At 54.7% G+C, this 12,723-nt stretch overlaps 2 protein-coding genes across 2 annotated transcripts in view; both read left to right on the top strand.

Annotated features, from left to right (window-relative positions):
* Positions 1 to 3,628: 3,628 nt before the first annotated feature.
* H2BK1 (H2B.K variant histone 1) lies at positions 3,629 to 8,070 on the top strand (the record flags this gene model as incomplete). The annotated part of the gene is made up of 2 exons (XM_082399284.1): positions 3,629 to 3,760; positions 5,751 to 8,070. The coding sequence occupies 2 exons, from the start codon at positions 3,629 to 3,631 to the stop codon at positions 5,985 to 5,987; spliced, it is 369 nt and encodes a 122-aa protein (XP_082255410.1). The 3' UTR covers positions 5,988 to 8,070.
* DRC11L (dynein regulatory complex subunit 11 like) overlaps positions 7,996 to 12,723 on the top strand; it is a gene marked incomplete at its 5' end in the record, with an annotated part of 15,528 nt that continues 10,800 nt past the window's right edge. The window contains 4 exon segments of the mRNA XM_082398764.1: positions 7,996 to 8,006; positions 8,663 to 8,990; positions 9,903 to 10,022; positions 10,321 to 10,506. Of these exon segments, the coding sequence (XP_082254890.1) occupies positions 7,996 to 8,006; positions 8,663 to 8,990; positions 9,903 to 10,022; positions 10,321 to 10,506 (645 nt within the window).

Raw genomic sequence — 12,723 nt, 5'->3', positions numbered from 1 at the left:
GGCAGGAGTCGGCGGGCTGGATGCAGCCTGAGGACTAGCCCACAGGCACTGGAAGAACTCTCTTCCCTCTGATCTGAAATTGTGCCTCTTCAGGGACCTCCCCGGCGCTCCAGTGGTCAGGACTCTGCGCTTCCACTGCAGCGGGCGCGGCTTCGATCCCTCGTTGGGGAACTAGGATCCTGCGTGCCGTGCGGTGCAGCCAAAAAAAAAGGTGAAATTGTGCCTTTTCTTAGGCCAGCGGCTCCCAAACATTAACATGCATCAGAATCACCTGTAAGTCTCGTTCAATCACAGATTGCTGAGTGTTGCCTCAGGGTTTCTGGTTCAATAGGTCTGGGGTGAGACCAAGAGTTAACCATGCTAAGAAGTTCCCAAGTGATGCTGTGCTGCTGGTCTGGGGGCCACACTTTGAGAACTGCTCTCCTGGAGCATGTTTTTCAGAGTGGTCTGAGGCTTTGCTGCTGCTACCTGTACAACACTTGGGACGTTGGTTAAAAACGCAGATTCCTGGGCTTCAGGCCTATTGATTTCAGTTGGTGGGATGGGCGAGATGCAGAGATGGTCAGGAGTCTGCATTTTCACACTGATGTTTGCGAACTACTGTTCCTGGTGGGATACAGGAAGTTTTATCATTTTATCTGTCCACAACCTTAATTTTCATTAGCGCTATATCTGTTTTATTTCCAAGCCAGGACTTTGCATAGCCTGTCTGAGTTTTAATAGCACTTCCAGCCTTTGTGCCACCAGGCTTCTAGCCTTACCGATGTGGATTCATCACTCCATCTCTGAAACCTCAGCAGCCATCCCTGTGGGGAAACTTACACAGCCATGATTTTTCAGTGCCCATCATAGAACATCTAAGACTATGTAAAACAGGCAAAAAAAAGTCCCAGGGCTTCCCAGGTGGCGCAGTGGTTGAGAGTCTGCCTGCTAATGCAGGAGACATGGGTTCGAGCCCTGGTCTGGGAAGATCCCACATGCCACGGAGCAACTAGGCCCGTGAGCCACAACTACTGAGCCTGCGCGTCTGGAGCCTGTGCTCCGCAACAAGAGAGGCCACGATAGTGAGAAGCCTGCGCACCGCGATGAAGAGTGGTCCCCACTCGCCACAACTAGAGAAAGCCCTCGCACAGAAACGAAGACCCAACACAGCCATAAATAAATTAAAAAAAAAGTCCCAGATGGTGTCTAAATCCCCAAAGAGCTCTCGATCTAATGGGAAAGCCAATAAGACAGAAAGGGCATAAATCAGATGTTAAATTGTGACTTAGTAGGATACACAGAAGGCTGTAAAAGGGAAGGAAGTTTCTCGTGAGTAGCTGCCCAGAAAGGTGGGATTGGTGCTTTAACTTGAAAGGTGAGTAGGATCTCAGATGGCCGTGGAGTCCAAGAGCTGCCCCGGGCAGAGGGAACAGAGTAGCAGGTGAGGAGCTGCAGCTGAGTCCGAGATTCGCGAGGCTGGAGTAAGGGACTAGGACTCCCACTCGGCCCTCTGACCCCAAGGGGCCTGGCTTGGCTGCTTTGTGCCTCAGGTGGGGCCCAGACAAAAATGGTTTGTCAGTCTGTCCTGAGTATCCAGAGACTTGGTTAGGAGGATAATGGGAACAGATGAGAGCTGCTACTTTGGCCAAGGGAGGGTCTGGGTGTGTTAAGAAACCCTGTTGAAGTCTGTTGGGGTCTCCAGGGATGGGAGGGCTTCAGAACCAGAGGAACAGACATAATAGGCTAGTCAGCTTGTCCAGAAAAAAAGGCAGTCTCAAGATTTTTTAAGAATGCTTAAGGGCTTACCTGGTGGCGCAGTGGTTAAGAATCCGCCTGCCAACGCAGGGGACACGGGTTTGAGCCCTGGTCCTGTAAGATCCCACAAGCTGCGGAGCAACTAAGCCTGTGCGCCACAACTACTGAGCCTGCGCTCTAGAGCCTGAGAGCCACAACTACTGAGCCCGCGAGCCACAACTTCTGAAGCCTGCGCGCCTAGAGCCCGTGCTCCGCAACAAGAGAAGCCACTGCAATGAAAAGCCCGTGCACCGCAACGAAGAGTAGCCCCCGCTCGCCGCAACTAGAGAAAACCCGTGCACAACAGTGAAGACCCAACGGAGCCAAAATAAATAAACTAATTAATTATATAAAAATTTATATATTTAAAAAAAGAACGCTTAAAAATCCCACAAAATACATATTTCTACAAACACCTAAAATTAGGGCCTTATTTTAGATTAAAAACTGCCCTCCTGGTCCTCCAAACCCTAGGCTGTAGCTGGATGTTGGGAACTGGGAAAAGGGGGGCTTGGTGAGCTGGCGATTGCTCAGGCCCACCTTCCCCCATGACAGGTGATGCTCGTCTTCACTCCCTCCCCACCTCTTGATTGGGAAAACCCTCTTCCCCACAGCCTGGACTTGTCACCTTGCTCCTGGTTTCTTTTTTCTTAAAATAAATTTATTTATTTATTTATTTATTTATTTATTTTTGGCTGTGTTGGGTCTCGTTTCTGTGTGAGGGCTTTCTCTAGTTGTGGCAAGCGGGGGCCACTCTTCATCGCGGTGCGCGGGCCTCTCACTGTCGTGGCCTCTCTTGTTGCGGAGCACAGGCTCCAGACGCGCAGGCTCGGTAGTTGTGGCTCACGGGCCTAGTTGCTCTGCGGCATGTGGGATCTTCCCAGACCAGGGCTCGAACCCGTGTCCCCTGCACCGGCAGGCAGATTCTCAACCACTGCGCCACCAGGGAAGCCCCAGCTCCTGGTTTCTTTAATCACAGTGTTCAAGAACCTGAAATACTCACGCATAGGTGCCAAGTGAGACAACTTTCTCCATGCAACAGCGCCTTTTTCTTCCCTTTGCAACTAACTTCCACAGGGACCCCATGACACCTGCTCTCACGGGGAGTGCCCCGTGTTTCTTGCTCCGCTTCCTGCAGCCCTCCCGCCCGGACTCCCTCCCTGTCAGGCCCTCCCAGCTGTGGTTCCTGCCGCCTCCACCTAGCCAGGGCTCGGGTCTTCTGCCTTCAGCCCAAGCCTCCCTGTAACCACGCGCATTGATTTCTTTCTTCCGTTCCTCCCAACTAAAATCTCCTCTCTCCCCAGTTGAATTGTACCCATCCCACCAGACCAGCTTCACATCCTCACTTAGTCCCTGAAGGCTTCTCTGGCCGCTGTAGCCCTAAGTTTTCTCTGAGCTCTCCGTTCCACACGCTTTAGCCCTTTCACTCTCCCCTGATTGCTGCGCGTGAACCAGTCTTGTCTCTCCAGCTGTATTGTAGGGCCCTGGGGGGTGGGGGGGCGCGGGGCGCTGGGCCCCTCGTGACGCTCCCCAACACTGAGCCCCCAGCTCCGGGTGCTGCCGGGGTGCAGGGCGTGAACCCTGACGGTGAGTAATACAGTGGGAGGTGATAGTGTGGGGAAGCGGGCTGGCGGGGGGCTTCTTACTCAGAGACGGGAAATCCCTGGGGGAGAGGAGGGAGCAATTAGGCTCTTTCTGGATTAACCCAGAGCCCCAGAGCGCCTTCTGGGTAGGGTTGGGCCAGGCCCCTCCCCCGCTCCCAGGTGCTGGCCCCCAGCCCCACCTGGCGGGCAGCTGACTTCTTAAAAGTCCACGCGAGGCGCGGGAGGAGGCCACCGGGAGGAGCGTGAAGATGAGCGCTGAGCGTGGACAGCCGCAGCAGCCTGCGGGCCGGAGGGGCCGGAGTTCTGGAGACAAGAAGTCCAAAAAGCGTGGCCGGCGCAAAGAAACCTACTCGATGTATATCTACAAGGTGCTGAAGCAGGTGAGAGCGGGGAGGTAGCCAGCGCGTGAAGAGTGCTGGCAAAAGAGCCGGCAAAGGGCACTGGATGGAGAGCCCGGGGCGCAGTTTACTTGCGGCACCGAGGCCCCCGAGCCCCTCTGGAGGGGGTGGGCACTTAATCTCGGAGGTCCCCGCAACCGCTCAGTGTCTGTCGTGACCTGTGATGTGCAGGAGGCAGTTCAAACATGCTGCCACCACAGTCCCGAGGCTTACAAGGCTCCTGGACAGACCAGATTATTAAGTGGGACGTTAGGTGGGACATAGTTAAAGGAAGACCACAAAAAAGTGCCGGGCTGAAGGTGACCAGGTGCCAAACATAGGCTGGCACAACGAGAAGTACTAGTTAGTAGTGGCTAGAGTGAGGATACTAGTTACTGGTGGCTAGAGTGTGGGGCGGTGCGTGTGAACTACAGCCTTGGGGAAGCCTTCCAGACGGGCGGCACTCAGTCTTTGGGGGGCTAAGGGGTTGGTCTACCTTACAGATAAGGAACCCCAGATACGTAAAGGCTCAGTGGGGTGACTGAGTCCCATGACCTGACAGCAGCGGACGTCTGGTCCCCCTGGCTCTGGGGGGTTAGGGGTGGGTTAGTCCCACCCCTAACACACACGTGTGCTCTGCTTCTCCCAGCGCACCTGTGAGAGGCACCTATTCCTGGGACTCTCGCCCTGGCAGGCATCTGGGGGCCCTCATGTACCCAACCAGTGTGTCTAGAGGATCCCGGGCAACCTGGCCTCAAACACTCTGCCCTGCTCAGCAGAGCCGGGGCCGGGAGGACGGAGGGGTGGCTGGGCTGCCTGCCCTCAGCCTCCCCAACCTGCCTGAGCCTCACCCCTTGTTAGATGAGACCGCAGACTGGAGCCTGTCTCCGGTCTGAATCCCCGGGTCCCTGGAATGCTCTCGTGGGGTGGGCCCGGCACCCATGTAGATCGGCCAAAGGGCAGCAGCAGAGAAGATGCCAGTGTCCTGAAGAAAGCGGGGGTGGGAGCGGGTATCAGTGAGCCCGGCAGCTTAGCCTAACTTTTCAGCTCAGAGCTCCTGCCGGGAGGGTTGGAGCGGGGCTGGGCTGCCGTGTGCGTCCCCCGTGCGGTGGGGTGAGCCGCTGTCCCTCCTCTGCAACCCTGAGGGGGACAGGATGTGAAGACAACACGCAGGGGTCAGGCTGAACCCACGCGGTACAGGCTCAGGTTTCCGGCTGTCACGTCCGGGGCACCAGAGGCGGTGGGCAGAGCGGGGGGCTGGGCGAGGAGCCCGGGCTTAGTTCCGTGGCCACCACCGGCTTGACGTGCCTCATCAGGCAGTCGCTTACCTCTCATTTACAGAGAAGCAAAAATCCGCCTAGTCACATTTTAGGACTGTTATGAGGTCCCTACCATTTGTTTTACTAGAGGTCACCTAGTTCAAAAACTTCTGTGACAGAAGAGGAAACAGGCCCGGAGGAAAGTGCCGTATTTAAGGTCGTATGGTGACTCATGGGACAGCCACAGAAGCCAGGTCTCCTCACTCCCAGTCTGGTGCTGAGACTGTGTCCTATGAGTGTCCTCTCTGGAAAATAATGTGGTCACGATTTACCAAGTTATGTGCACAAGCCCTCTAGGAACTTCTAGGAATAACCTTCATTGTGCTCATACAACTGTTCAAAGACAGATTTATTATAACACAATGTAATAGCAAAACAAAACCCCTAAATGTCCATTAAGAGAGGAATGTATAATATAAACTACGATTCGTCCATACTATGGAACACTCTGCAAATGCATTAAATGAAAAAAGAGAGGAAGCATTGCTTATCTCTTGCAGTTGGGAGAAATTTTTTTTTTTAACTTGGATATAGTAGTAAAAAAATAAATCCCTATTTCCATGTCTCTCGGCCTCTGGAAAGAGGCTGGTAAGGGGGACTTGCAGCCCCCAGCTTGGGGCTGGGGCTTGGGGCAGAGTCCCCGTGTTAATCGACTGGTCCTGCCGCTTCTCCAGGTGCACCCCGACATCGGCATTTCCTCCAAGGCCATGAGCATCATGAACTCGTTCGTGAATGATGTGTTTGAGCGGCTGGCCGGCGAGGCCGCCCGGCTGGCCCAGTACTCGGGCCGAACCACACTGACGTCCCGGGAAATCCAGACAGCCGTGCGCCTGCTGCTTCCAGGGGAGCTGGCCAAGCACGCTGTGTCCGAGGGCACCAAGGCCGTCACCAAGTACACCAGCTCCAAGTGACCTGGGGCCCAACCTTAATAAAGGGTGAACTGCTCCCTCGTGCTGTGGTGATTTGAAAAAGGGATAGGTGAAGGCAAGGTGTGATGGGGGGCAAGGGTGTCATCACTTTTTTGGCTCCCAAGGTGGAAGAACGCTTATTCAGACCTTTAAAAACTGCTTTCTGGGTGGGCCCCGTGAGGGACATGTGAGTGTACATGTAAATGTACAACGTTCTCATTCTTAGTGAGATGAAGTCCGACTTGGTCTGCATTGCAATCCTGGGGCTACCGCTAGCTGTTTCCATCGTGCCCTCGCTGGGCCTGAAACTCCATGCGTGTTACTCTTGCAGGCCATGGTTTTGTGATGCCGTTTCCGACACACCATCATTTTTGTCCTGTGCCAGGCACAGGGGCTACACAGGTCTATTCTTCAAGACACAAAAATGAAAGGCCCAAACCAGCTTCTAAATAACCGATTGGGATCTCTAAGATGTTTTTATTTCCCCCTGACGCTTTCTTCCCCTTAACTTCAGAACAAATTGGTGAGAATGTTTTTGAGACTCCTAACTTTTCTTTCCCAGTTTTATTTTGAAAAATCTCAAATCCATAGAAAAAAATTGCAAAAATGTACAATGACCACATGTATGTCCTGCACCTAGATTCACCACTTAACGTGTGGCCACATTTGCCTCTTCTTTCTCATTCAGCCTCTGAGGCGGTGGGGTGAAGGGGTGGGGTTTAGTGAACAGCCCCAAATCCCTTACGTTCCCTTTGTAATTTCAGCTTCTTGTACTGAAAAGCCTCACTGTAATGATGGTTGAAGTGTGGCCCTACATACTTCACACGTGTTTCTTCCTATGTCAAGCCTACCATGGAGATGCCGAGGGATGAGAACTAATTATCCACACTTTGGTCCCACGGCCAGAAAGGGGCAGGCTCGGGAGACGTGGCCCAGGAAACTCGGGTCTTCCCCACTCCTGCTGTGTTTCACACCTGGCTACTCAAGGTGTGATTCAGAGGCCAACAGTATCTGTGACACCGGGGACCTTGTTAGAAATGCAAGATCTTGGCCCCAGCTCAGAGCGCAGAATCGGAACCTGCATTTCGACAAGATCCTCAGGTAATTCATTCGCAGGCGCATCACGCCTGAGAATTCCTCTCTGGCTGCTCTGAGCTGCTGCCTCTCTCCTCCCACTGTCCTTTGCCCCATGCCTTATGTATAAGTGACTTATGACGTATGACTTATTCACAAGTCCCTACTGGACACTGAGCTAAAAGCTCACCCCAGCTGACCAGGGCCAGGCTGCTGCTGTGTTTCGTATTTTCCAAAGAGCGTTCTCATGAGCCAGGAGCAGTGATGGGGAAACCCACAGAGGGCTCAAAATGAGCCCCAAACACCACTGAGTCCCACCCACTACTCTTAATGTCATTCTTTACGAGAGTATAGCTTACTTGAACAGAGTGAACTACCGTCAGACCCCAGGGAAACAGGCGCGCTTGTGCTCACTTTAAGGGGGAAGAGTGGGGAATTCCCTGGCGGCCCAGTGGTTAGGACTCTGCGCTTTCACGGCGGCCGTGTGCCCGGTACAGTCACATACGAGAGTAAGGAGGCTGGATCTGCATTAAGGAATACAGGGTCTCCAGCTGAGAGGTACAGTTGGAGTAATGCCTTTAGGACTGCTGTCCACCCAGAGCCTCCCAGTTTACAGGGTGACCTCAAATGAAGCCCATTCTTTCATTTGACGCTCACAAGGGAGGTAGCCACAGCGGACCCGCACTCTGCCCTGGCCAAGGCTTGCTAACAAGGGAGCCGGTGCCCCCAAGCATGCTGCCTCCAGGACGTCCTCTAAGTGTCCCCCGGTCTTGTACCTGCAGCCCCCTCCCCTCGCAACCTTAGAACTTTGGGACAATGGGACAGAACTCTTAAAACTGGGCTATTCTGGCTTTGCGGGATGGAGTCCGGGTGGAACCCCAGAAGTTTTTTGGATTCCAGGACCAGCTCACAAGGGGCAGTGTGAAGAGTGAGCCCCATGTCTGAGGGGTGAGTGAAGTGATGGGCGAGCAAAGAACAAAGTGCCTCCCTAGCTCTCAGGCTGGGGCTACTGGGCGGGGAGAAGGCCTGGTGGGGAGAGGGACCCCTGTGTGGGCCAGTCCCGGCTGGGCCCCAGACGTTCACACAGCGACCCTGCCCGCCCCTGCCTGTGGTCAGGCTTCCCTTGGACTATTAATTCCGGAAGCAGGGCTCTGCTCTGGGGAAGGGACCCTTCCCTACCCTCATCGCTCACCCCCCCTTCCTGCCCACCGCCCTAGACAACTGCAGCATCCCTGGGCTGCACCTTCACCCGGAGGGCACCAGCTGCGGACTCCGACGGGCCTCTTCCTTAGCAGGAGCCCCTAAGGGCTGTGCCCATTCTCCATCCTCCCGGCTTATCCATCAGGAGACTCCCTTCCCCAGGGACCCCAGTCCCTCACTTTCTCTAAGCCTCAGGGGGGGCTCCCTGTAACTACCCTCTCACCCCCCCGAGGGCCCCTCACTTCACTGAACGCCACCCCGGGACCGTGCGTAACCTTAACGTCACACCTTCTGGAGCCTCGAGTTCACAGCCCTCAGGAGCCTCTGTGGAGCCCACCTCCCCTACCAGCCGGGCCCCCTCCCCTGGGGCTCAGAGCATCCCTTGCTGGCTACCTCCTCTCCAGAGCTTTCCAGCGCCTCTGGGACTCCTCCCACCTCATCTTGCAAGAGCTGCTGGACCAAGAGCAGCCCCTGCTGGAACCCGTGCCCCACCGGGAGCGGCAGTCCTTCCGGTACAGGCTCTCCTCGCTCTACCTGTACTACCTGGGGCTGCTGCGCCGGTTCGACACCCTCTATGACCAGACGGTGCAGCCGCAGAAGCGGCGGCTGCTGAGACGGCTGCTGGACGGCGTGGCGGGCCGCGTGCTGGAGCTCAAAGACGATCTGGTTCGCGTGGACCTGTGCGAGACCCCCTGCCTGGACCAAGTGCTGCAGGACTTAAAGCTCACCCCGGTGGGCCGGCTGCGGCGAGGACCATGCCCGCGCCGGCTGGGGGCGGGGACACGGAGGGGAGGGCTAGCCTTGACCTCCCACTCCTTGTGGAAGCAAGCCACGTCCCAGCCAGCTGGGGGTGGGGGTGGCCTTGACCTCCTGCGGACACCCCTGGCATTGGGACATCTGCAAGGGAAGGAGGGCAGGGCAGATCCGAGGATGGGGTATGGGAAGTGCATGTAAGTAGTTGGGGGGTAGCCGGAGAGTCAGGCTGGAGGCTCTGCCAGGCTGGGAGGACCCATGAACGCAGCTGCAGGGGATTGGTGAAGAGAGTCCCCTAGAGGCTTGTTCCTCAAAGCGTGGTCGGCGGACCAGCAGCACCTAGGAGCTTGTGAGAAAGCCAGAACCTCTGGCTGCACCCCAAACCCACTACAGCATTCTGCACCTGCGTTTTCACAAGACCCCCAGGTGATGTGTGTGCGCCAGCAAGTTCCAGAGCACAGAGCTTCTGCACCGGCCTCCCGTCCGCCCCAAGGTCACGGTCTCCAAGTTTCCCCAACTAGCTGCATCAGACTCAGCTGCGGACTTGAAAAAACAAACATTCTCCAGGCCCTGCCATTCTGCTGTGGTCAGGGCCTAGGAGCCTGCATTTTAAGAAATTCCCAGTTGATTCAGATGCACAGGCAGGATTGGGACCACTGCCCGTTACCGACCGTGATCCTACAGAACTCAACTCTGGCCACGTGGTGGGGGTGAGGGAAGAGAGGGATGACTCTTGGGGGAATCTACCCATAGCCTGGACATTTCCCACCCCAGAGGTCTAGGATGGAAGAAAACAGCCCCAGTGTCTGTGTGTACAGCTGAAAATGGTAAGGGATTGGCCAGATGCTCTGGATTACTATTCCCATCTCCCTTCCGCATGTTGCCCCAAAGGCAGACCTGGAGGTTCCAATTCCCAAATACTTCCAGCTGGAGCGGTCCAGCGTCCTGAGGGAGCGAGGGCACATGCTGGCAGACCTCCTGTCCAGACTAGAGCCAGTGTTCTCTGAGGAGGTAAGTCAGGGAGACACCCCCAGGAACAGAGCTGCCACCCTTCAGGACACAGAGGCCCTGCCCTGCCCTTTACCCACCTCCGAGAGCTCTCTGGGTAACCCCTGGCCTCCTCATGGCTGCTCTTATGCTCCTTGTAACCTTCCAACACCAAGGTAGAGGTAGAGGGACAGGACTTGTGCACCTAGATGCTCTGGGAAAACCATACCCCCAGGATGTCTTTTGGGGGCTGGTCTCCCAGCTGCCCACCTGGATGTAAGCCCTCCCTCATTTCCTCCTCCTTTGCCCCTGCTCTGGCCAGAGCTTTCCAGTATTACCTCGGACGGAGGCTGTAATCCTACTGCAAAGGGCCGAGCGGGCCAGGCAAGGCAGGCTTCGAGCCACCTTCATGCGAGAGATTCGGAAAGAGGAGGAGCGAGATCGAAAGATTCGGGAGGAAGGGCGGCCCAGGTTCAGTCAGGACGAAGCAGCGATCATCATACAGAAGGTAACCCCCCGCCGCCCCCGACCCCACCCTCCCCGCACCCAGGAGGAAGGTCAGGGTAGAGTCGCCTCCTCCAGGAAGCCTGCCTGGCTCAGCAATTGATGACAGAAATGCAGGTGGATTCTGTTGCCCCACGACTAGATATTAAGCTAGAGACCTTCATCAGTCAATAAACATGTATATTATTTGTTTATTATTTATTCTACATCTCTATCCCCAAAAGGACTTGAAGTGGGATACCATAAAAGCCCCCAAAACAGAAAGACCATTAAAATTAGGGGAGAAAGGGAATTCCCTGGCAGTCCGGTGGTTAGGACTCCACACTCTCACTGTCGAAGGCCCAGGTTCGATCCCTGGTCAGGGAACTAAAATTCCACAGGCTGCACCGCGGCCAAAAAAATTAAAAAATAATAATAATACAAAAATAAAAATTAAAAAATTAGGGGAGAAAGATCCATAATACAGCAGCAGAACAGAGTAGACGATCATTCCAAAAACTTTTAAGACTGTTAAAAATGAGTCACTAAAATGTATCCTGAGCCTCCTGAGGCAAAAGGAAACATGATGAACGAAATCAAGAACGGATGAGGTTCCCCGTGTCTTTGGGGTCTGTGCCACCTGGGGTCACCCTTTACGTTAATCACACCCCATCCCACCTGACTACAGAAAACCCAGCTCTGTCTCTAGATTTCCCCGTGCCTTCTTACTGTCCTGGCGGGCGTGACTCTCCTATGTCACCTGGCAGCCCTGCTGTCTGCCCTGGCGCGGGGGCGTGGCCCCTCGAGCATCCCCCCAAGGTGCTGCTAAGCCGGCTCACTCTGGGTGGTAGCGGTTACCAGCCTGACGAGATTGGAGGCTACCTAGAAAACTCCAGGGCAGAAAGGGCCCAGGACTGCTGACCTAGGGCTGCTGGATCTTTCTCTCTGAAATCAATCTCCTCTCCCATCTTCTCTCTCAAGTCCCAGTAACTCAGAAGCATCTGTTTCCTAGTCCAATACAGGAAACCTAGAACTCTTTCCCCCCAAAATGCAAAAGCAAACCAACCAACTAACAAACAACAGCCCTGAGAACACACATCCTCTCCAAATGAGGTAGATTTTTAGGTTATAAATCAGTATGCAGAGAACCCCAGCCTGAGTCCCCTGCATCTGGGTGACTGTACCCAGGTCCGGCTGCCCCACGGATGAGCAGGGGGTCCTCGCCCTCAGGAAGCGCTAAAGCAAGCCTTTGGAGAAGGAAGGTCAGCCCCAAAGCTAGAGCTTCCCTTCCCCCTGAGAGCCAAAGCAAGTCTCTTGTCCCTTTTGTCAGACATCAAGGGTATGGAAACACTGCGTTCCAGGCCCCGGGTTCCCCGCTACACTCGTCAGAGGCCCTTAGTTATCGGGGGCCTTTCCTGTGCTAGTCACAGGAGCAGGAAGACGAAGCGGGACAGGGGCCTGGACGCAGAGCCTGCTCACCGAGACGCTGTCTCAGTGACACTACCAGGGCGAGGCCATGCCCCCCTCTGCCCAGCGCCCACCCTTCACCCCATGGCACTGGGGTGTCCACGGGTCCGAGAGTGGCCAGCAGCCTGGGAGAGGAGCATTGGGTGAAGAGTCAGGAAACCTGGCCCTGGTCTCGGCTCTGCACCGAATGGCCCTTGGACTTGGGAGAGGCCATGTCCCGGCTCTGGCCTCAGTTTCCTTGTGTCCAAGATGTAGGGGAGCTGCACAGTTCCTACAGCACCCACGTCTATGTGCCTGGGTGGAATCAAGCATTCATTCCAAATGCTGGGGGGATTCTGAGAAGTGAGATTAGCTAGGGCTTCTCGGCGAAGCTGGTACTTGAACTCTGATTTGTGCTTCAAAAGGTACCAAAATGTTCATTGCAGCTCTATTTACAATAGCCAGGACATGGAAGCAACCTAAATGTCCATCGACAGATGAATGGATAAAGAAGATGTGGCACATATATACAATGGAATATTACTCAGCCATAAAAAGAAATGAAATGGAGGTATTTGTAATGAGGTGGATGGAGTTAGAGTCTGTCATACAGAGTGAAGTAAGTCAGAAAGAGAAAAACAAATACAGTATGCTAACACATATATACGGAATCTAAGGGAAAAAAAGAAAAAAAAAAAGGCCATGAAGAACCTAGTGGCAAGACGAGAATAAAGACACAGACCTACTAGAGAATGGAGTTGAGGATATGGGGAGGGGGTGGGGTGAGATGTGACAG

This window comes from Balaenoptera borealis, assembly GCF_965194805.1.
Source record: "Balaenoptera borealis genome assembly, chromosome: 7".
NCBI classification, from domain to species: domain Eukaryota; kingdom Metazoa; phylum Chordata; class Mammalia; order Artiodactyla; family Balaenopteridae; genus Balaenoptera; species Balaenoptera borealis.
This window is presented reverse-complemented; position numbering and strand designations above follow the sequence as displayed.